The sequence below is a fragment of the Staurois parvus genome, unplaced genomic scaffold, assembly GCF_062004578.1.
Source record: "Staurois parvus isolate SC_StPar_1 unplaced genomic scaffold, SC_StPar_1.0 ptg000183l, whole genome shotgun sequence".
Lineage (NCBI taxonomy): Eukaryota > Metazoa > Chordata > Amphibia > Anura > Ranidae > Staurois > Staurois parvus.
This window is the reverse complement of record NW_028317979.1, coordinates 9873472-9897633: the sequence shown is the minus strand read 5'-3', so window position 1 is coordinate 9897633 and position 24162 is coordinate 9873472. Positions and strand designations below refer to the sequence as shown.

At 38.6% G+C, this 24162-nt stretch overlaps 2 protein-coding genes across 6 annotated transcripts in view; one reads left to right on the top strand and one right to left on the bottom strand.

Annotated features, from left to right (window-relative positions):
* FNBP1L (formin binding protein 1 like) overlaps nucleotides 1-19010 on the top strand; it is a 215309-nt gene extending 196299 nt beyond the window's left edge. For 3 of the 4 annotated variants that reach the window (XM_089677305.1, XM_089677303.1, XM_089677306.1), the window contains one exon: nucleotides 6996-8791. In XM_089677305.1, the coding sequence (XP_089533431.1) occupies nucleotides 6996-7174 (179 nt within the window). In that variant the 3' untranslated portion in view covers nucleotides 7175-8791. Of the gene's footprint in view, nucleotides 1-6995; nucleotides 8792-14122 lie in introns of those variants that run through there. The other variant, XM_089677304.1, reaches the window with a different exon arrangement.
* The window catches only part of BCAR3 (BCAR3 adaptor protein, NSP family member), a 176220-nt gene continuing 169878 nt past the window's right edge, over nucleotides 17821-24162 (bottom strand). For both annotated transcript variants that reach the window (XM_089677301.1, XM_089677302.1), the window contains 4 exons: nucleotides 23885-24053; nucleotides 22321-22432; nucleotides 21191-21403; nucleotides 17821-19564 (listed from right to left, as the gene is read on the bottom strand). In XM_089677301.1, coding sequence (XP_089533427.1) covers nucleotides 19401-19564; nucleotides 21191-21403; nucleotides 22321-22432; nucleotides 23885-24053 — 658 coding nt within the window. In that variant the 3' untranslated portion in view covers nucleotides 17821-19400. The remainder of the gene's footprint in view (nucleotides 19565-21190; nucleotides 21404-22320; nucleotides 22433-23884; nucleotides 24054-24162) is intronic.

Below are 24162 nucleotides of genomic sequence, written 5' to 3'. Positions count from 1 at the left end.
AGACATTCCAATGGGTTCTGATCTTTCCCCATTTACCGTGATAATTGCAGTGGGATCCCTATATAATTTACTTATCCACTCTCGCATTCTATCGCCTATTCCCAGCACTTTTAAGTTGTCCATCATAAAACCCCAGTCCACTCTATCAAATGCCTTCTCTGCATCAATTGACAAGAGCACCACCGGGGTCTTCCCTTTCCTACTTTTCTGAATTAGCATCAGGGTTCTCAGGCCATTATCTCTACCTTCTCTCCCCGGTACAAAGCCCACCTGGTCTCCATGGATCCATTCAGGCATAAGATCTCTCAACCTGTTTGCTAACACCTTTGCATACAGTTTAGTATCTGTGTTCAATAATGAGATAGGTCTATAGCTGGAGCACTGAGACGGATCTTTTCCCTCCTTGTGGATAAGTACTACATGGGCCTGTAGGGATTCTCTCCTCAATTCCATCCCACCTCCCAGGGCATTCATATATTTCTCCAACTTGGGTAACAGTACTTCACTAAATTTCTTATAGTATTTAACTGTATAGCCATCCGGACCTGGGCTTTTCCCCCCCACTGTGCCTTTTAATGCTATTTTAATTTCTTCCCGGGAGATTTCTGCATCTAGGGTATTCAACTGTGCTTTACTTAGTTTTGGTAATCCCGCATTTTTTAAGTATGTCATCTTTTTTTCATTGATTTCCTCTTGAGCTTCTTTTAGGGGGCCTTGGGGACTAATATTATATAACTGTTTGTAATACTCCGTAAACACTTTAATAATCTCTTTATTTGAATGGACCAGCTCCCCCTTTGAACTTTTTATCTTTTCTATATAGTTCCTATTTTTCTTTTTATTCAGGGCTCTCATTAAATATCTTCCTGGTCTATCTCCCCATTTATATCTCTCGTTCAAAACCCTGTTGTATACTCTTCTCTTCTCCTCATCCATCAACCTCTCTAGTTCATCTTTTTTATCCATTAACTTCTGTCTCGTATCTTTTGTTATTTTCTTCTTATGAATCTGCTCCAAGTCCAATATTTCTTTTAAAAGCCCACTGACCCTCTCTCTTCTTTCCTTTTTCTTCCTTGCTCCTGCCGCTATCAAGATTCCTCTTATAAATACCTTGTGGCTTTCCCAGACTGTAGCTATCGATACCTCCTCTGTTTCGTTCTCCATAAAGTATAACTTTATCTCTTTCTCGATTTTCTGGACTAAGTCCTCATCCAAAAGAAGAACCTCATTTAACCTCCACCCTAATCCTCCAGTCCACCTTCTTCCCCATCCCATTTTCATTACTACCGGAGCATGATCCGAGAACGTCCTTGTCTCTATGTCAATTTTAACTAGATGGTCTATAAGTTGGTGATCTATTAAGATGTAATCTAATCTCGAGTATATCTCATGTGCATTAGAGAAGAAGGTATAGTCTCTGTCCTTCATATGCTTTATTCTCCAGGTGTCCACCAGTTGATATTCATGCATCACTTTTTTCAAAGCTCTCAGAGACCTACTCCCCTCTCTTTGCACGGAAGAGGTATTATCCTTTTGTGGGTCCATACAGAAATTTAGGTCTCCAGCTACTATCAGGCACCCTTTTTTAAATTCCATTAATTTTTTCAAGAAACTTTTCATATACATCTCCGGTTTTTTATTAGGGCAGTATATGTTGGCTAAAGTACACTCAATCCCCTGAAGTTTGCCCTTTAAAAATAAAAACCTCCCCTCCGGATCGGTTCTTCTATCTTCCAACTCAAATCTCATATTCTTTGCCAAACCTATTGCAACCCCTTTTGCTCTTTTAATTGGGGAATCTGCATAATACCATGTTGGGTAGTATTTAGATTTCAACCTCACGTTTGCCTCTATCTCAAAATGTGTCTCCTGTAAAAATACCACTGACGTAGCTCTATGGTGTAACTCATTAAATAGCCTAAATCTCTTCCCTGGACCACTCAGTCCGTTCACATTATAGGTTATAAACTGTATTTCTTCCATCATTCCCAATTAAATCCATCTCTCTTCCAGATTGCCTCTTCCTCTTTATCCCATCTGTCATGCAGAGTATTAATCCAATACCTCCTCCCCTCCCTCCCACCCCACTCCTATCCCCTCCTCCCTCCTTCCCGTTCCCCCCTCCCACCCCTACCTCCCCCCAACCCCCCCTCTCCCTCCCCTCCTGCCATCGCTTCCCCCCCCTCCCTCCCGCCTTCCCACCCCCCCTAGGCCTCCTATGCCTTTGGATCATATTCCACTTTTGATCCCTCTATAGGGGTTCGACTCTACCCATGACCGCTTACCGTCCCCCCCTCCTCCCCGATATTCCCTTATCTATTGTTTCTCTATTTCCTCTTTTAACCAGCTGCCACTTTCCTGTCCCACAAATATCCAACTCTCCCTCCTCCCCTTCCCAGCCAGATATCACTTGTCTCTGCAGTCCAAATTTGTCACAAAATTCTTCCATATCCTCCGGGAATCTTAAGATAGCTGTTATTCCATCCCTCCACCCAATTAAGCTTAAGTCACGACCCCATCTGTATTTCACTCCTTGTTTTTTCATCGTTTCCAATAGGGGTTTCAATGCTCTCTTCCTTCTCAAAGTTTCTGCTGTCAAATCTGCAAAAATTTGGATATTTTTCCCACCATATGTAATATTTGATCTTCCTTTGATCTTTTTCCATATCTTTTCTCTATCTCCATAGTTGTGAAATTTAACAATTATGTCTCTTGGTTTTTCTACCCCATTTCCTTGTTGGTACTTCCCAATCCTGTATACTTCATCCAGTTTAAACATCTCCTCATCCGATTTATCCATTATAAAGTTCAAGATTTTACCAGATAGCTCTTTTAGATCTTCCCCCTGTGTCAATTCCGGTACTCCTCTAACTCTGATATTATTTCTTCTTTCTCTATTTTCTTGTTCTTCCATCCTATAAAGCATTCTCTTATGTTCTTTTCTATCTTCAATTATCCATTTCTCTAATTTTGGGATGGTCTGAGCTTGGGCTTGTACCTTCTCCTCCATTTCCTCCACCCTAGTTAGTAATTGTCCCAGATCTTCCCGAATCATCCCCATCTCTTGCTTTATTGATTTTTCCAAACCTTTAAACATCTCCTCCATTTCTTTTTTATTAGGTAGTTGCATACCTCTTTCCAGCTCTCTTGATTCCATACCTTCCATATGACTATTGTAAACTGGGCCCAGGGAAAGTCTTGGGCTGTTATCCAGACTTATTTCCGATTCACTTTTTTCACTTATTCCCTGGGTTCTTTCTGGGGTAACATTTCCTTGTGACACATACTTCTTAATCGTACCGGTTTGGGTGTTCTTAGACCCACTCCCTTTGATATTTTTACCTTTCATGTTGTAGTTTGGGAATTTTTAACTCTTATTTCCTGGAACTCCTGATCATTTACTCCTCCAATCTTCAGCCCTGTCCCAGGAGTCCCCTATTTCTTTTATTTTCTGTTTGAGTATTTAGTCTCAGTTCTTTTTCCAAGCACCTCACAATCTAGTGCAGGAATTCAGAATATATAAAAGTCTACTATATAAAGCCAATGTATATGCAGTGTAAAAGAGGGCCTGTAGAATAAAACCACGGTCCTCACTCACCCACCGCGTTGGAACTTCACTTCAGAAACAGTCCTCCTCTGCGTTTAAGTCCGCTTGTCTTGTCTCCTCTTGAAGGGATTCCTAGGGGTCTGTCGTAGTTCATGCAGCTTATCCTCCCTTTACATTACAGGCCCCCTTCGATTAGAGTTAGTATGCAAGTTAGTAGTAAAATAGAGAAAGGAGTAGAGTGGGGGTTAAGATGTTTAGCTGTTTCATAAGAATGAGCATGAGATTATATGCTTATGGAGCTGTAAAATTATAACTGATATGGAGATGATGGAATTGGTGTAGAGTTAGGGTGGAGAAAGGTTGGATATAGGAGGCAAGGAGATGGTATATTCGTATATATATTATATTTATTGAGGGACAGTATATCTGTTACCCTCAGCTGGTTTACCCACTTGCTGAGATGCCGGACATTCCCTCTCTCTCAGGGCTCCCAGAGCTCCTTACGTGTCGGAGTCAGTGTCGGGGTCGGTGTCAGCGACTCTCCAATGTCCCAGCTGACCCACTGACGTCTCCCTGTCAACCCTGTTCCTCCTCTTAAGCCGCCGCTGCGAGACGCCAGACATCAGCTGAGACCACGAGGCGTCTCTCTCCCGGCTCTCACTCAGTTCCAGGCCGGCCGGTCGTCTCCTAGGCAACCCCACTCCACTCTAGCCGCCGCTGTAGAAGGGTAGGAGGGAAGACCCCGAGGTGTCTCTCATGCAGCACCCTCCCGATACTCCGCCGGCTCCGACCGTCCCCGGGACTCCGCCGGCTCTCTCCGTCTCTCTCCAGGTGAGTCACTGCCTTCAGAGCAGCTGGTACCTCTTACGAGACTTCATAGGGAGGTAAGCGGGGGGGAAGGCTCACGGAGAGTGCTAAGCTACACTCTCCCCTGTGCCGCCATGTTCAGGCTCCACCCCTCTCCATGCCCCCCCAAGGGCCCGAATGGTCAGTCTGCCCCTGTACGTGTGTCTATTGCTCTTGTGTGAGTGTACTTCCGTTTAACCACTTTTTTTTTTTTTTTTTTTAAACCTTTTTTTCTGTGCTTCACTGATCAATAATACATCTATTTGTGTGTACTGGAGATTTTTTTTTTCTTTTCCTCTCCATTTAATGTGTTAGCGAGGGCCCACTGTTACAAATGTAAAAACTTTATGCCAGCTAATCTGCAGTGCAGACTAAAATGGTAGCCAAGCATGACTAGAGACAGTCTGTTGTTGCCAAGCCATTGATGTTGTAAAATGCATATGGTGTCCTCATTTCACCGCAATGTCTCAGTTAACCTGTTTGCTCTGAATTATATTATCTCCATTTTGAATAAACATCCAGGGTTTGAAAAATTGATTAAAAAAAATAAGAAAAAATGCATTGGTTTTGTTTTTTACTGGATTTTTTCATTTTCATCAATTACAATTTTGTTGAACCTATGGGTGGATGGTGTAAATGCTTCAGGCAACTTTGACGCTTATTTGGTTCATTTAAAAAGTCCAGGCCTGCAAATGATTCTTGCCTCTCCAGCTCTCTCTGGTATGGTTAGACTGCAAAGTAACTTCTGGGTAAAGCTTTTTCAGAAACTCGACACATCACGGAGTGTCATTCTGTTGTGCTCCCCTTTGCGCTGAATGGCTCCACCCACCAACCTCCACAGTTATGAATTGATGGTTGATCTGTGCGGGACACATGAGAACAACCCTGGAAGGTGTCAGATTTGTAAGAGACTTCAAATTGGATTACACTGGAGCAGAGCAGTGTTATCCGGAACAGGTAGCAGTTGAGGTAAATATTCCAATCTGCTTTTTTAGTATAGCAAACTTTCAAATTTTGGGTTGTCCCCAGAACAGTAATAGAGGAGAAATCTTCCAATGGAGACACTAGTTCTGATGACCTTGGTGCCCCAATGGATTCCTTTAATTTGCAGGGATTAGTTGTATGACAGGAAATTTAAGGTAAGTCTCCCTAATTGGATGCAGATGGCAAAAGAAAAAAAAAAAAGACGGGTTATAACCCTACCTGCAGAATATCGGGGTGCCGTGAAGAGGCTCTGCAGCTTATGCCTGTATTTGCAAATTTGTGCTAACTAAACCTCTGTTTTTAAATGCAAACTGTTAGACAGTACAATTTGGTTTGTTTGCAAGCTAGTCGGTAAGTTGAGCTGGGAATTTTTCTTTTCTTTGACATGCGTCGCTCTTCCTTGTGCTCCTTGCTGTGAAGGCCGATTATAGATTGGGACAGTGGCCATTTTTTGTACCTGTAACCCTACCTTACTCTATCCAAAACCAAAATGAAAAAAAAAAAAGTTGTACCTGCATTGCATGCTGTAATTGGTATTTGTATAAAAGGGCGTTCCAGGTTCTATTGTGTCTGAGAGGCACTAAAACAAAACTGTCATTACCCATTCACCTGCAGGTACTTGATTGTATTGCAGTGCCAGTTTTTTTTTTAATAAGTAATATTGGTTAGAGGTGCACTGTACATACTGTATACCATTAAAAGTCCAACAAAAGGAGGATGGTGGCAGTGGCATACAATATGACCTCACTGCTACAGTATTTTTCATGGACAATTTCCTGCTTCTACTTTCTGCTCACTATTTGTTCACTAAGGAGAAATAATCTGACTTTTAGACCAGAATGATTTTGCTGATACCCATTGTCAGCCAGAAGCCAAACCATCTCCTCTCCTGCCTGCTCTGGTGGTGCTCAGCATCCCATCTTGCATGTTTTGGCTGTCATTATCACATCCTGCGCAACCTAACAGAATGCTGGTGGAGTGGAAAGTTGACATCCACATCTTAAACAATATTCAGCTCATTCAGTTGAACATGCTGAAGTTTTTGTGCATTGTAGTGAAAAGCAGTAGTAGGATTTTTTTTTTCAACCAACCAATAATGTGTTTACCACTAGGGGGTGCTATTGTTGGCATTTTGTGTGTTGATGTAAATTATTTTGCAAGCTGTTGCTTTTCCTTTTAGTAAGGCTGCTTTCACACTGCTCCTTTGTAAAAACACAATAAAAATGCATATGCGTTTTTGCCACATATCCATGGCGTTTTGCACCTGTGAAAAAAGGACCTGCGATTAAAAAATGCACCAAAAATACAACCGCAGTGTGTTTTTGATGCGTTTTGCAGCGTCTTTGTTGCATTTTTCAATTCTTTTAATGGGGAGGTGTGGTGTTTTGGGGTTTTTTGTTTTTTTTTACACCACACCAAACGTGCACCAAAAATGCAGCATGCAGCAGGACTTTTAAAAACATAGCTGAACCACAACTGACTGGTGTGAAGAGTTCCATGGGTCTTAATGGTCATGCATTTTTCTTCTAGTTTTGGTAAGGCAATAAATGGACGAAAACCTGGTCAGTGTGAAAGGGCTTTAAATCTTATGTAATGAATTTTTTTTTATTTTGCGTAGGTAACAATGAAGGCACCCTGTCTATGAAAGAAGGTGAAGTTATGTACATTATTGAGGAAGATAAAGGAGACGGCTGGACAAGAGCAAGACGACAGAATGGAGAGGAGGGCTATGTCCCCACATCATACATAGATATTACTCTAGAGAAAAACAGTAAAGGTGCAGTAACTTATATCTAAAATAGATACATATATATTGATTGGTCATTAAAAGATGGAAGAGCTATCATGCTGAGATAAACTTGAAAGTATTTCTTTGCTGGGTTGCTGCTGTTCCCTGTGTTGCCACAATGAGGCACCTCACATGTCCAAAGGATAGATTTGAACAGATGGAGGGACTCCCCATCCTTTGCCGTTGCCTTAAACATGACTGTTAAGATTTTAATTTGTATATTGATATATATTTTATAAAGATGTTTTCTATTTCTCTTTTATTGTTAAAAATAAGATCGCATAGAAGGCTAGTGTTTTTTTTAATTATTCCAAAAGTTCTGTTTTTAGCATTCATCCCAGAAAGCCTTTACAACTTTAAAAGTTTTGTTTTTTTTTTTTTTTTTTTTTTTTAATCTTTGTATATATGTTTTTAATGGGCAAGCATTGGTTGTTTTTTCCATCTCAAAAATCAGTTTATTTTCCATTTAATAAAGAAGTCCAGTCAGAGCAAGAATGTAGAGAATTGTGCAGTTTTATAGAAGATTTTAAAGAATGTCAGACAATGTTATTTTAACATTGTTTTTGTGATTCATGGGCAGAATGGGCTTTTTAGAGTCCAATCTGACCTTTTAATGGAGCAATCTTCAGTCCAAAGCTTATTGCTTCCCTCCATGTGCTATACATTCAGGTAAAGTGGGAAATATTGAATGAAGATTGTATACAATCAGGGCATGGTGCAGACTGTTTTTACCTGTGTTTGTTGCTCAGTCATTGTTGAATGGCTGCTGCTTTGCTAGTATTGGTTGGCCTGAATGCCACCATAGCATGGAAGCATCAAGGCCTTTTTTTTTCAAATTGGAGAGTTGAAATACATGTAAAGTTTTTTTTTTTTTTTGTTTTGTTTTGTTTTTTTTTTTTTTGCTAAATCATTCTTACTTTTATCCAGCCATTCTTATAATACACACTGCTTAGATGTCAAATGGGGAGGTGGAGAAGTGACCGAAGTAGCCGTATTGGTGAACCGTGAAGTGGAAATGCTTAATTAGGATCTTAATGTCACCCGTCTGACTGTGTGTTGAAGCAGATTTTTATAAATCACAAGTCTGGTTGTTTAAAATTGAAAAAACCTTTGGTAGAAAAACAGTAAAAGAAAAAAAATCTTTATATATATTACACGCAATAGCCATGTGGACCACTGTTTTGTTACTTCAGACTAAACCAGCTTAATGCCCAGGAGGAAAAGACACTGGAGGAAGGGATTTGTAATATTTGAGCAGGCTGAAAATTAGATTATTTTTGCTTGCTTTTTCCTTAAATACATAATTTATGACCTAATTGCATTTTTGTGAGCTATATAAAGTCAATGTGAAGTGCTCAATATCAAAACTATTCTGCTTACAAAAGGGAGGTAGGCCATTTCTTTTCACTAATCGTAGAGCAATCTGATTTAGGGCTCAGCTCTTGTGAAGGCCACTGTGTACCAGGTTCACAAAGGAGCAGTTTTGTTGTGTGATGTGCTGTAGATGTAAAACCTTTATTTTGCAGCTTGGTGTTTGTTTGAATCCCCCCTTAAAACTAATTTTGTTCTGAATAAACAAAGCCACTTTTTATTAATATTTAATAAACCAAATTTCCTTCCGAGCATTTTGGATGTCCTGTCTGGCCTTGTGTTTTTTTTCCCTAGGTGTTGCTCCATGGTTTGGTGTTTGGTGGTATTCTGTTTTGGAAAAAAAAAAACCATGAAACTGAACATGCATAGTAGTGTTTTAATACATTAGAAACCAAAGATGCATCCTACACAGAATAGAAAACCTGTTTAAAGGGAATTTATAGTCTTTTTTTTTTTTTTTTTTTTTTTTTAATGAATCAACTCAATATAGCAAATCCTGGCAATTAATTCAGAAAATGTGAATGTATATGTTTTAGGATCAAATCATAATTTCTCATTAATATATGGTGGCTCTCCATTCCAGTTATAGAGTGTTGTATATTGATTGCCTTTACTTATATTCTGTCTCGGTACAGATTTGTCTGCTCAGACTAATTTAAAACCACTGTGTGACGAATTGAATTTATATTGGTAGATTATTGAGATGTTGGGAAGCCTCTCTTATACAAAGCCACTAGAGGGAGGTTCTAAAAATGTGTATATAAAATGCATGCAAAACGAGAATGTCATAAATATCACATCTAGTTAATTGCTGCAGGATTTGCTCAGATTTGCCCTTACTGAAAATGCACTATAATTTCCCTTTAAGTAATTATCTGTTCAGTTGCTAAAGTAGTATTAGTGATATAATAGAGGCTGCCTGCAGTGTCCTGTAGAATCTCTGAAAACCAAGTCTGCTGTAAGTAGTAAAATATAATCTTTGTAAATAAGGCTGTATACATTTCCAATACAGTCATGTGAAAAATTAAATGCACCCCATGGAAACTGACTTTTTCAGCACATTTGGAGCAATATTAGATCATTATTCTAACAGTGTCTACAAGTAAAGGTGATTATATTTGAAAAAACAAGAAATATTGGCCACCTTAATAATTCAACAAAAATATCAATAGATATAATGCTGTACTGCTGAAGTAAGTACAACCTTGGCATTAAAAGTTGGTATTGTCCCCTGTAGCAGAAATTATTTCTAATATAATTGCCCACCAGTCTGACATCAAACTTTTGACCACTTGATTAGTTAAATTATGACCACGTCTCCATGCAAAATTTCGTTTTTTTTTTTGTTTTTTTTTTTTGTGGTTTTCCTTTCAGGAACTACTTTTTTTTTTAATGGTTATTAAATCAAGGCTTCTAGTCAGCCCATAACCCTATATTTCTTCTTTTTTCTAACCATTCTTTGTTGGATTTACCTGTGTGCTTCAGATCATTGCTTTTTTTGAAAGCCTTTCCTGGTTTCATCTTCAACTTTTCAGACAGACGACCTCAGATTCTCATTAGGCACACTTTGATGTAATGCAGAATGTTTAGTTGACTTGACTGCAAACAGAAATGCAACCCCAAAGCATAACATTTCCTCCACCATGCTTCACAGTTTTTATGAGGTACTTCTCTTGAAATATCATCTTCATTCTCCAAAGAATGTATGTTACTATGGTAACAATATTCTCACTTTGATCCATCTTCAGCACATTTTTTCAGATGCCCTGGTGTTTGTCATTTAACATAAATGCAAACTGTAAAATTGCTCTGTTTTTGAGAGCATTTTTTTTTTCTCCTCAAGACACCTCTCATGGCAGTTGAATTGGTGCAATCTTTATCTGGTAGTCTTTGATACATTTGATAAAGTTGATTAAAAGCTACACTACGTTTTGATTTCAGTTTTTTTCCTCAATCTTTTGAAATCCCTTGCGAGACTTGTGTGTATCCACAACTTTTTTTTGCGGGACTTAGAGATGACAAGACAACAGACCCTAGATATCCAAGGTTATTCTACTTGCATACTCCCTAAGTGCTCATTTACACCACCATTCTCGCTTTCACTTTGTGCACATTTGCAGTGCATTTTTTAAATAATGTTTTTGATTACTTTCTTTACTAAGCTACATTTACCTGCATTTTCACATGTTCATGCACACTTGCGTGCATTCAGTTTTCGGTGCGTTCCAGTGCAAAAAAAATTGCAGCATGCTGTACTGTTTTAAACACACATGAAAGCACTGCATTTGTACTTTGTTTTTGCTGCATTTAAGGCTCATTTACACCAGATGCAGTCAAGTGGGTTTTAAGAAGGTTCTAGTCATTGGCTTCTAATCTGGAACACATACTGTAATTCAAATTTTCATGGATTTTTTAATGGTGGCAAATTGGGGTGTACTTTTTTCCCGTATGACAGATATGTAATTTCATTACCTAAATTCATGAAAATAAAGTAAATTTATGTGTCGTTTGTTCAAGACTAACACATTTTATCTGTAGGCACTGTCTGAATCGAGATCTAATGTCTGCCTGTTCAAATATGTTGGAAAACTCAATTTGAATAGGATGCACTTACTTTTTCATATGGCTCTATCAATATGATTCTATGATCATTTTAGGTCTGCTGACTAAATAGGAGAAATGAAGACTGGCACCTATAAATTACTGCAGGCCCAAGATGCCCCAACATTCCAGGTGCCCTATTACACAGATTTTGGGCCCTCTTCTGCCCACATCTGACAGTTGGCCATTAACTATGGTAGGCTTCACTGGCCAGTTTGATGGAGAGCTCAGGCCCACACTCTCTAACAATTAAAGATATTGATCAAGAGATGAATAAAGGAGTGCTTCAGGTTTGAGGCTTCCAGGGCAATGTGTGAGCTGTACATGCAGGCATTGCCTTTTAACATCTGCCTACTTGGCATTATTCAAGAGACTGCAGCATCAGTTTGTTTTCAAAAGCTCCTGTAAATGTAAACAGATCTGCTGCCAGTATATGAGTGACATGGATAAAAGGATCTAAAAAAAAAAAAAAAAAACAGCAGAAAGTCAGGTTGCTAGTTTAAGGCTAAAAATGTAGTAGTTCCCTTTTAGTTGGATAAGCAGCACAGAAAGTTCATTTAGACACTTCTATTTATGAGGCCACTTGGTTAGGTTTAGGGGTTTTCTTTAAAGTCAACCTTTCTTAACCACTTCCCGTCCAGCCCATGTGTATAAACGGCCAGACGGGAGCAGTGCAGGAGCGGGTTGCCGTTCATAACGGGCGCCCACCATTTTAGCCTGTGCGGGCTCCCTGGGAGTGCACGGCACCTCTGTGTGAGGTCCCGATCATGTGATCACTGATTGGGCAATCAGTGATCACATGAATAGTAGTAGACAAGATGTCACTTCTGACATAATTTCTTACTACTTGTGAATAGCCTTGTACCATGTGACCTCTGTGATCATTCACAGATTTCACAACAGCTGTGTACCATGTGACAAGCTGTGACCAATCACAGCTCTCACAGTATTTATCAATGACTGCAAGAATGCAGCCAGAGAGAAAGAGAAATGATCGCTTTTATAGCTGTTATTGGTGTAAAAGCAATTAGTGTAAAAAAAAAAAAAAAATCTTCATCACCCCCCACAAGTAGTACAATGTCACTATGGTGACACTGTACTGCTAAGGTGACAGTATGTATTAAAAAAAAACACATAATAAAATAAAATTAAAAATGTACAAGTTTTTTGAAAAATTATAATTTTTGGTTAAACTAATTTGGGTTATTTATTTATTTATTTTTACTAAAAAGATAACTAAATACATTTTGGCCAAGATTTATGAAGAAAGATTATTTATTTGCAAAATGTTATAAGATAAACACTTTTTTTTCTAAATTTTTAAACTTTTTCATTTAAATAGCAACAAAAAAAAAAAAAAATCCCAGTGGTGAATAAATACCACCAAGATAGTTATCTGTCTCAAACAAATGCTAAAAAAATGTATATGGGTACAGTGTTGCATGAACGTGCAATTGTCATTCAAAGTGTGTTAGCGCTGAAAGCTGAAAATTGGCCTGGACAGGAAGGGGGTAAAAGTGTCCGGACTTGAAGTGGTTAAAGAAGAATTCCAGGCATTGGTATGTCACACATTTATGTTGGTCCAGCTTAGTCCAATGTATCTCTGTTTATGACATACCTGGCCGATGCCGCTGGAAGTTGCAAATCTCAACTTGCTTTTTGGATCCTGCACCAGCTGTTGTCACTCATTCTAAATGCAGGGAGTCGAGTGCTCAGCACGGGTGCCATCCAGAGGATGCTTTGTATATTCTGAATGAATGAAAGGCGTTCTCTGATTGGATGAGTTGGGGAGGTGATGTCACTCTCCACCTCGTCCAATAATTGAGCACTTTGTATTCATTCAGAAAATGCTAAGTATTTTCTGAATGGTGCAGAATGCTGACCTCCTATATATTCACAATGCTTATGTCTGGCTGCGCTCATGCTCATTTGTGTGGTTGGAGAAATTGGTTAAGTTTTTTTTTTTTTTTTTGCTTTTTTCCCTCCATTCAGTTTACTGTCTGAAAGAGAAAAAGAAACAAACAAAAAAAAAACTAAGTTTATATGCATTAAAATTACATGTGTGAGAAGCCTCAGATGGAAGCTGCTTGTCTATGCCATTGGGCTGCAGTTCTAGGGCAATGACATGTTTTTCACTAGAGCTATTTTAGGTTTAGCTTTTTTTGGGCTAAAATAACATTTGGAGAACAATGGGAGCTCTAAGCTTCCATTACGTTTTTCTTTGAGGAAAACTCACTTAAAAGTCTACACCTGTTTTATAATCGTGAAATGCATGTTCAATTTCAGCAGTAAGGTGATATATACTGCACCCTGTAGATGGCGCTCTTCTCATTTCCATTTGTTACAGATGTCAACCTTTACTGTCATGGCAAAGGTTATTGCACTGGTGATCCATACACTGCTTAATGGAGATCGATGACCAAAATATAGTTTCAATATGTTTGAGTATTTATGAAACTAATAAGTTATTGCTTTTGGGATGATAATTCTTGCTTTTATAAATGTTATGTTTTCCATATTGAAAATATCTGCAGCTAAGGTATATTGTACTACTGTTCAGAACCTTTTATTGCTGCAGCTCTGACTGTTAGAGGGCCCTTCCTTGCTAAACATAAAGCCTTCTGGATAAGCACCTGCTGTCTGCCTGCCATGCCTCCCGATTCCCATATACATAGCGGGCTTCCAAAGCAGGTGATTCCTCTGTGAGAGCAAACAAACAGATCCTTTTGATGATCTTGCTAGTGGAAAACCCTTTTATGTGCAACAAATACCCATATTGTTAGTTTAGATGTCTTTTATATGCAACTACGACAGGTTTGTGCAACATATTGAAACAGACTATTTTGAAAGGTCTCCATGAAACCATTTGAAATATTTTTTGATTCATATTTCAAAAAAGGCAAAGAAGCAATAATAACATATAGTCTCCCTAGTAAGTACCCTGATAATTGTCCTCTTCTCTGTTTTTTCCTGTCGGACTGCAGGTTCCTGAAGCGAGTGTCTGTGAACCTGGGCGAGATGTGGAAGGCGTTTACATGCAGCTTCTTTTAAGGGGAGGGGATTAGGTCGGGGACACATGTGAGAAAAGCAACATGCATGTACGCATGATACATACATACATTGTTCACTAACTTACAGACACCCTGATTTATATTTTTGGGAAGATGGTGCATTTTCTGCGTCTGTCAGAAACTGCATCAGGTATCTGCCCTTCATCATTTCATCTTTTTATTGTTAAAATATTTAACTGGAAAACAAACTAGTGAATGTTTTTGCTGCACTTTTGCCTCTATATAAATTTTAATCCAGAAATCTTTTATATGCTTCTCACTGTGGAATTGTAGTCTCAATTAAATAAAAAATCCTGCTCCTCCTTTAATGCAACCTAGAAATCAATTCTATTAATTTTTCCAGTAAACTTCAGATTGCCATCTGAGGTTTTTAATTTTCCACTGTGGTCCAAAATTCCATTGTTTACATAATCAGAATTTGTCATCAGTAATTTTTAGTGTCTTAATTTAAGCAGCACTTTAAATATTCACTAGAGTGTTTTGATTCTTCATAGCTATGAGGCTGGGTGCCTTCAGGATGTTAACTTGCCAATATCTGCCTGTGCCATCTGCATTATTGATGCTAATTCTTTGCGCCTGCATGAATCATACTTCTGTCCATAACTATTCCATAGTCTGATCTTCCTTCCACAGTCTTTACTTCTAGACCGCCATTCTGTCAAAAACCACTTTTTTTTTCCCTTGTCCACCAATCACTTAATATCTCCAAGCTATTTTTTTTTATTTTGTTGCTATGACTCTTCATATTTTCTGATAACTTATTACATTCCTATTTTTTTTTTTTTGGAAATCGATAACTTTTGTATATGTCTTGCACATGTGCTATTCTGGGCAAGAGAACAATCTGGCTCAAGATGTGCCCCTCAAGTCCACAAGTTCATCCACACAAAGGGCACAGAGCAGTTGGCCAAAGACAGAAGATCTTCAGTGTTCTCTCCACAGACCCGACCCAACTACTTTCCACTCAGATGCTGCCTTAAACTGGAGTGCCTAGGAGGTTGATTGCCAGTGTATTTTTGAAAGGGTTATTTCATAGTTTCCTTTCGAACAGCTTAAAGCAGTGATTTATAAACCTATCCTCAGGGAATAACCTTTTTAAGACCACGTTTCTCTGTTGATTTGACCAATTCGTATGTATCAACACTTTGGTTTGATCAGTTATGTTAATGGGCTTCTTATGACTGGTAATTTCTGAGGATAGTGCTTAAGAAATATTGTATTCTCCTCTGTGTTTTAAGGGCTGACATGAATCCAGGTTGTGACCCTACAAACACTGAGAATGTCTACTGTGCCGCAACTGCAGACACGGCTCTGTGCTGGTTCTCTGTGGTTGACCATTCTGGATAACTTCATGTAGAATCCAAACCATGTAACACAATCATTGTATTTTGTTGATTGTCTTTAGAACTGTAGAGTATTTGTGGGTTAGGAGGTCCTCTTTATTGCATTGGTAAATCTGTTTGCAGGCAATCGTTTTATTGTATAAATCTGATGAAATGAGAGTAATACTTAATAATTATGTGCACTTTTCTTTTATAAACAAGTGTATTGATCTGTTTTATAATGTACATAGAGTTGTTGAAGACAACTTTAATCACTCGTCTCTACCCCAACCTGTGAATTAATGTGTGTAAAGGAGGAAAATCGCTCCACTTGGGTTCATGTTTTATGGAACATATCAAACTATTCCTTTTGTTTAGCAGGTTTTGTTTTTATAGAAAGGTTGCTGTGTAAGGTTCTTCTTGCACTGGAAAGAGGGGTACTCTGCTGGTGGAGGTCACCTTTAGAAGTTATCACACTGGCAGGCAGCATGCCCTGCTGTGCGGGATATTGGACTACATGGGTCTTGTATATTGACTTAGTGTTGCTTATAGCAACCTATCACCATTCAATTAGCTTGTGGTAGAACATGAAAGAATCAGATTAGCTGTTATGAAACAGGCACATTGCTTAAAAATAAAATAGACCTCCTAGCAAGACTATCTTACTTGCTTTTAAAACAACATACCTATTTGAGAATTGTTTCCTTTCTACTTCATTAAATCTAGTCATGCACACGATTAAAAAATAAATTAATTTCCTCATGCATGCTCAACAGCGTGGATGTAGGAATTCTACACTGCTGGCTATTGTGAATACCCAAACAGTGACTGTACATGATTGGATGCAGTAACTGTTTGAGAATTTTCCACCTGGCCCATGTGATTTTTAAATAGACTTTTGTGGTGCCAGCAGGGCCATCAACCGCTTGAATTTCAGCTTTTTTTGTGACAAAACATAATTGAAGATATCCTCCTGTGAATCATGACCTGTGTTTGATCACCATAGTGACAACGACTACCTATCATGTCGTCTATGCTGCTGTGCAGGAGGAGTGATAGGCAGACACTGACACAGCAATTGGCTGCAGGAATTTTTCAGCTATAGTTATACGATCTACAAATCACATGCGTCTTTCACATTATTTTTTTTTAATTCGAAAAAAATGTGCCATTGCATAGTGCTATTCACAGAACTTCTCTTCTTTTTAAGTTTATTTTCATTTTTGCAGTCAAATTTGGAGAAACTGTACAAAAAAAGGTGTGTGTATGTATGTATGTGTATATGTGTGTGTGTATATATAACGAGATCTGCCAGCACAGTAGAGTTAATTCTGGCAAACATAACTCCAAAAAGGAGTAGAGTAGGATTTTTCATTGCTGGAGAGCATCAGAATTTGGTAAGCAGCATTTTAAACAATATTTAGGTTATATAAAGATAAAGGTTTAAATAAAAACATAACAAATGGAGTTGTTATCCTAATCTTGCTGCAAAAGTGGAAATAAACTATACTATCTATAGAAATTGGAGTAGTAGATTGTGATTCTATTATTCAGTTTGATTTTGAATGAGCCATGGTAGATGATTGTAACAATCACCTAAGCAATAATTGGTATTTTGGAATTCCAGAAATGCCATAGTGTAACTGGCCTAAACAATCAGGCTGCCATCCTTCCTGCATGCCCACAGGTGAAGTGCATTTTCTTTAAGCCTAACCACTACAAATAAACTTTCCAAGCCCAGAGAAAGTGTGTATGTCATCTTAACCGCTAGGCTGAGTTATAAAATTGGATTTTCCAGTATCATCTAGTGTTGTATTCAACTTATTTTGGTATATACAATATTATAACACTTTTGTTCATTTTAATAGAGGCTGAAGAAAAAACAAAAAAAAATTTACCACTGTCAGAGTATATACATTTTGGACTATTTAAAACATTTGATTAGATTTTGAATATTGTATACAGGGGTTTATTTATATAATGTCTTTTACTCATTATTGACAAAGCTACAAAAGGGTAGTTTTTTTTTTGTTTTTTTTATTAAAAAAAATTGTACCACTTTCCTGTCAGCATGGCCTGTAATATGACAGGTTCTCCCAAGGTGGGGGGATTGATGGAAATATGTATATTTTATGTACACTCACTGAGCTTGTGTCATTGTTGGCTCATTGTACCAGTGAAATCATTCATCAAGGCCTAATAAAACAATAAGGACTCTTCATACATGACTGTTTTCATTTTTACTAGTTCCACTCTTTCATGTGGAATATAACAGAATACGATGAGTGATATTGTAAGAAAAACATGTTTATTTAATCATATAGTGCTGAGAGCAAGGATTTTCTGTAACCTAGAACAATCAGTTGCTGCTTTTAGGCCTGGTTCACACCAATGCAGTTTGCTTTTTATTCATTTTTGCAATGCTTTCTGCATTTCGCTAGCAGTTTGTTTTGTCTTTTTTTTTTGGTTAAAAGGGAATGGTTTTTGTTGCTGGGCAGAATAAAAATACAAAATGTGGCCAAAAACATTATACATTCATTTCAGCAGTGTCACCATTGAGCTCTCTTGTAGCAAAAACACTGCTTTTTTTCATTTAAAAGAAGAAAAAAAAGTACCTGACCCTTTCCAAAAACACAGCAGCTAAAAGCGCATAGATGTGAACATGTCCCATAAGAAGCCATGTTAAATGGACTGTAGTACATTTCTGTAAAAAGCAATTCAAAATATTTGGTATGAACCAGGCCTTAAGGTGTTAAGTGTCCTGCTGCAATGACCATGGGGAAGCTAGTAGCACAGTTCATTGAAAACAGCATTCATAAAGGGGGTACTTGATTTTTATGTTCGGTTATGGAATGGGATGCCTAACAAGCTCATATAGGTGTGTTGGTCAGCTGTCCAGAAATGTTTGGCCATATTGTGTAGTAATGATCCACCCCCCCAGGTATCTCTGCAGATGTATAGAAATACTGATCCCCGTCCAATATTCAATCAAACTTTATAAATGTCGCTATATATCTTTTCAAGACACATTCTTGTCCTTATAGCAGCCAATTACGATGTTCCTTTCAAGAACCTGAGGCTCAACAGGGTTTTTTCTCTTGTCAGAACTGCTTCTCTCCCTATACAGATCTATGAGAAATTGAAACATTTTTCACAAGAAGGCCTATATTGCCCTGCTTGGACTCAAAGGTCCTGAGTCTGTAACCCTGTAAACACAACATGGCTTCATGCAGATGATATGGCAGCATTCTTGATTGTTTGTGAATTACAGCATGTGCTTGCACTTAAACATAGGGTTCAAAAGAAAAAAAAAAAAATCCAAAAACTGACTGTGAGTTGTCTTAAAGTTTTATTTTTTCCAGTGCATTTTTTAGTCTTCTGTGCACTCAATGTTTTATTTTCCTTACTGGTAAATGCATTGTTGAAGAATAGTGTTCTCTGTTGAGAATATTTTCATGGAATAAAAATGGAAACCTTTTCATGATTGTCCTTATTGGCTCAAACGTGTCCTGCTTCAGCATGTCCATGTGATGCTTTATAGATGCATTGTCATAATTCTTTAATTATGTTTTTGTATTTCACTTGCCCCAGTCTGCCAACTCAGTTAAAACATTTACTGTCCGTGATAAAATTCATGTTTGTCATTAAGAGTCCTGATTTTAACAACATGTAATCTACTGCCATTGTCCATTCTGCTACTACTTTATTAGTAGCCAAGGTCAATTCATAGTTATAAATAAATAATTGGTTGTTATAGGTTACTAAAAAAAAAATAATATACATTGTACATATATAACAGGAGCCATTCCTACAGACTGTATTTTTAGAATCGGTCTGTAAAATGCTAGTGGTCAGAGATTGCTTTTGTCTTAGGAAGGTGGAGGTTCCAGTTTTTTGGACAAAGCTGTTAAGATCTGGTTGAACTTCTGGTATCTCTCAGTCTGGCTAACTTGGGCTCCTTTACTGCCCCAGAGCAGCCTCATTTGAAACTCTGTGCAGAAGATCTCACTCATCTCTATATCTGGGTTAAAACCTAAAAAAAAAAAAAAATAAAGTTGACATGAAACAAGGTGCCATTAATAAAATTGAGTGCTGTCAAAAGGTAGGTACCAAATCATTTTCTAAGAAAAACAGAATGGTTTCAGTGATTTTTACTCTAAAGTGCTGTTTCTCTAACAAAATTCAGTAATTTGTACAGAAAACCTCTGTTTAGTTGCAAATGTTTTTATTTTACATTAAAAATCCCAATAAGTGTATAATAATTAGTTTATGTGAATGTTCTAGTGTCTATATACTGGAATGGTTATTTTTTTTCTGTACTAGTAATGGTGGCAATCAGCGACTTGTAGCGAGGCTGCAGTGAGCATTCTGACACTGGGTGGAAACTTAACTGCCATGGACATCTCCAGTGACACCCATACAATCATCAGTGCTAATAAAAAAAAGAAAAGCACTGACACTGGGCAGGAAGGGGTTAACTGTTAGTAAAACACAGTATACAGTTTAATCACTCCCTAAGGAGACATGCTGACAGATCTATTTTACACAGATCTCTCAGCTTCACTGGGATCTGCTGATTGGCATCCCCAGGAGGCAATAGCAGTGTGCGTAGGGTGGTGCATATGCCACCCCCTCCCTACCTGGAAATGCAAAATCACATATATTTATGTGATTTTGCATAGCGCAGCTGCCCTGCAGCAGTAAATCTGTTATGGGGTGGTCAGCAAGCGGTTAAAGTGGTTGTAAAGGCTCAAGGTTTTTTTTACCTTCATGTGTTCTATGCTTAAAGGTAATGTGTAGCAGTCATCCAAAGCCCCATCATGATCCAGTGATGTCCATGAGAACCTTGGCTGTTCTGTCCTGCTTAGGTGCAACTCCAAGATGGGCGCCACTCTTCCTGGGCTCCTGTGGAATGCACGCTGTCTGCATGGACCACACATCCAGGAAGTGATGTCAATAGTGGGTGATGCTGCATTTTGGAGCATGCACAATAGCTTATTCATCAAGACTGGAGCTACTGCGCATGCTCCAAAACGTGTTACCACCCACCATTGATGTCACTTCCAGGACGCACGGTCCATGTGGATGGTGTTGGTTCCACGAAGGCCCCTGAAAAGTAGTGGCCATCTTGGAGTTGCACCTATGATCTTCCTGCTACTGCTGGATGGTACAGTGAGCTCCAGGCACCAGTAACAGGAGTCCTACATTGACGGTCTATATTCCTGAGCCTTATCATTCCTTGTAAGTGGTTTTAACTGTTTTATACCAATAAACATGTGGCTGTACTGCATGTAGCCGTGCCTTCTTTCTCTTCTGCCCACAGTCTGCATCTACTCCTGGAAGTGCTGCTCTAGTGCCTATTCCCACTGGCTCCCAGCTAGATGACCCCCTAAGAATGCCTCTTCTCTTCTGTAATTTGGGCCTTGCCATCATATTTTAACATTTAATACAGCATTGTTTTGTTTTAGGTTCATACTGTAACATGATACCTAAATACTAACACCAAACTTTATGATCTAGCTCTAATATTACCTCTTTAAGGGGTTGGGGTTCAGTAACCAGAACCCTTTATAAACAAGATGGGGGAAAAAAAGCCAGTTATAATTTTTACTTCTGGTAAAGCATGTGTGGCCTGGTCTAAGATGACAGGTCCTCTTACCTTCTAATGCCTTTTGTGCATTGCTCTGATACAAAGCTGCATTTTGGGCAATGAGTCGTCCAGTTTCCAGGTGACTGAACATTATTTCACATCCTCGGTCATGGTTCTCCCACCAGTCCATTCCTTCATATATGGCAGACTGACGCTCCAATAGCATTAGGAGAGGCATCACAAGTGGCACAGTGGATTTCTCCTGCATCGTGAATACTATTCCTAGATCAAGATGATACAAACATTATTCTACAGGCTTAGTTATCATGCTGTAGTTCATTAAATGGAAAGCATGACCACCAATAAAATCAGACCTATTCCCCTAAAAATAAGGTAGGTTTTACTATGTATGCTCCATATTGCTATACCTATTAACCCCTTGATGCTGACCACACACAAATTAGCAGCCTCACTGAACTGGGCTTTTTTTTCCATGGGGACACTAATTTGCGTACCTGTCTTTCTGCTAGGAGCATGCTGCACGGCACAATTACCGGGGTGTCACTGAGAGCCTCGGGTCCCATGCTGTTGGGAGCTGGAGCTCCCATTTCCAAGTCACCTGTTTGCTGTGACAGCCTCTGGTTAACTATCACAGTGATCAGTCACTGTGAAACCTAGCCCTGCTGTTTTCTCCCTCTGAATGAGGAGCAGAGCGATACGTTGATTCTCTCAGTCCTTTCAGAGAGGAAAAAAGTGTGCATAAAATAAACAAAAATACCTAGATTCAGGTCTGATCTAGGGCTGTCGCAGGGTTAGTGTTTGGGTCAGGTTTTTTTTTAAAAATTGGTATTTGTGGTAGAATTAAAAAATAACAAATTGGGCTGTACTTCAGGTACAAACAACAGAAAACATCTGTGGTATTGCTGTGACCGTCGGGAACAGGAGAAATAATTTTGGGTTGTTCTTGGGTGGTAGGTTCTGGCAGTAGCAAGAAATATACAGCTAAATTTAGAAATGTGGTGTTTTTTTTATACTATTTTGGGCCAGTTTTTCTTTGCTAATTTAAAAAAACAAAACAAAACAGGAGCCCAGACTGCCCAATGAAATCAGCAAAAAGCACTGTTCTAATTTGCTATATTACAAGTGCAACATATCCAGGGCCAATCATTCCTTTAATATCCTAAATCTTTTGCGCTTACCTGCACCTTCATACAAACTTTTGTTAAAGGGTTTAAGCTGTTTCTCATAAGTGATTGCAGTCTGTGTGTACTGATGTCTTAACATGGTCCAGGTTGTTTCCAGCCTTGTAATCTGTCAATACAAAAAATAAGTTCTGTTTTATAAGTAGCAGCAAGAGGGTGCCTAGGTTTCAGATGCAGGGTGTTGCTATCAGGAATATTCCTCTGCATTTGTTATTTTTTTTTAACAAGTCTGTGCTAACTTTTAACACAACCTTTAACATCCAAACAGCAACTACCTTTTGGTTGCTATGGGTTTCTGTACTCTACATCATTTCTGCTCTTGGTATATAGTGCCTGTATGAATACAGCTTCTATCAGAGGTTAGTCAATGTTCTTTTCCCACAATTTCCCCCATTGCATCATTCCACATGCCACTGCTGTAGCATGTCTTACCAGAAATTCACCAGTATTACCTAAAGAAGGGTCAGATTTTATGTCTTGTAGGTCCTTGGCATTACAACCTACTGAGGGCCTCTGTGTATTCCTCCACAGCTCTCCTTAGCACCCCAGTGACATAGCCACTTCTCAACCACGGCCCATTATGGAATGTTACAATGGCAACTGTGATGACTGGAGTAATGCTGTAACAAGAGCTCTGGTAGCCATTTTGAGGAAGCAATGTGTCTCAACAGGCAAAGTTTATAAATGTACATCTAAAATCAAATAGTACACATCCTTGCTGAGACATAGCGGTAAACTATATCAATAAAATTCCCTTTGTTTCAGGAACACTTACTGACAAGTCTGAAATTTATCAAAGGTAAATCAGGGTTCAAAATCTGAGAGATCACAAATTAATAAATCGGCTACATGCAATGCAGCAGCTGGCTTAGATTACATTACATGATTCAACTGCTGGCTACTAGTCTTCACAAGGCAGCATGTGCAGTTATGTCTGCTGTGTCAGTCTAGATAAAAGACCAACTCCAACCAACAGACTTGCTAAGGCTGTGCAGGAAATGGTTAAAAAAGGAGAGTGTCATCAAGGTAGTTGATGTACAGCATTGAATAAATCTATGGCACAAATAAATGCCTTTTCTTTTGCAGCTCCATGCACACTGGATGTTATTTAAAACCGCTAGTAGCGTTAGCTGTAGAATGCCACATTAAAAATGTGAGTTTTGCCACATTTTTAAACAAAACTACATTCCAGATAGCCTTGTATTTCAGCGGTTTTACATCTGAAAAACTCCTCTGCAAATGTAATTGTTCTGGGGAGTATTTTCCAGCCTGAAATCACCCCTGCCAAAAGCCACTGATAAAAGCCTATGTGTGCATGGACAGATAGGATATCATACTGGGGAGTTTACTGGCTGTAGAAAAAAAACCGCCTGACACCCAAAATAGCAGATGTAAAAACAGCTTGTGTGCATGAGGCCTACATCTTCCAGTGCTATGACTTTAATTTTGACTGATGTGTACCTTTTAGATTCAATTTGTCCTGAAGCATTTTTTGATAAAAAAAAAAAATTTGAAAAGGTCATTAGTGTAGCTTAATAAAAAGTATGCTGGTCATCCTTACCTGAGGCATCTCAAGTGCTTTCAAGATGGAAGAAAATGCAAAGAAATCCCCCAATTCCTTTAGTTCTACAGCGATTTGGATAATCTTGTTGAGCGTTGCAACCCTTTCCTCAGAGCTGCCGGTACATCCCAAAATGTCCACTGCAATTCCTATAGCCATTGTGGTGTGCCTGTAAAATGAACATGTGATTGTATAATTATCTCCACTGAGGTAGATTTTCACAAAGATCATTTCTCATGAGGTGTGTCAGCTTTCTGAGAAACAGGCATTCATTAAGT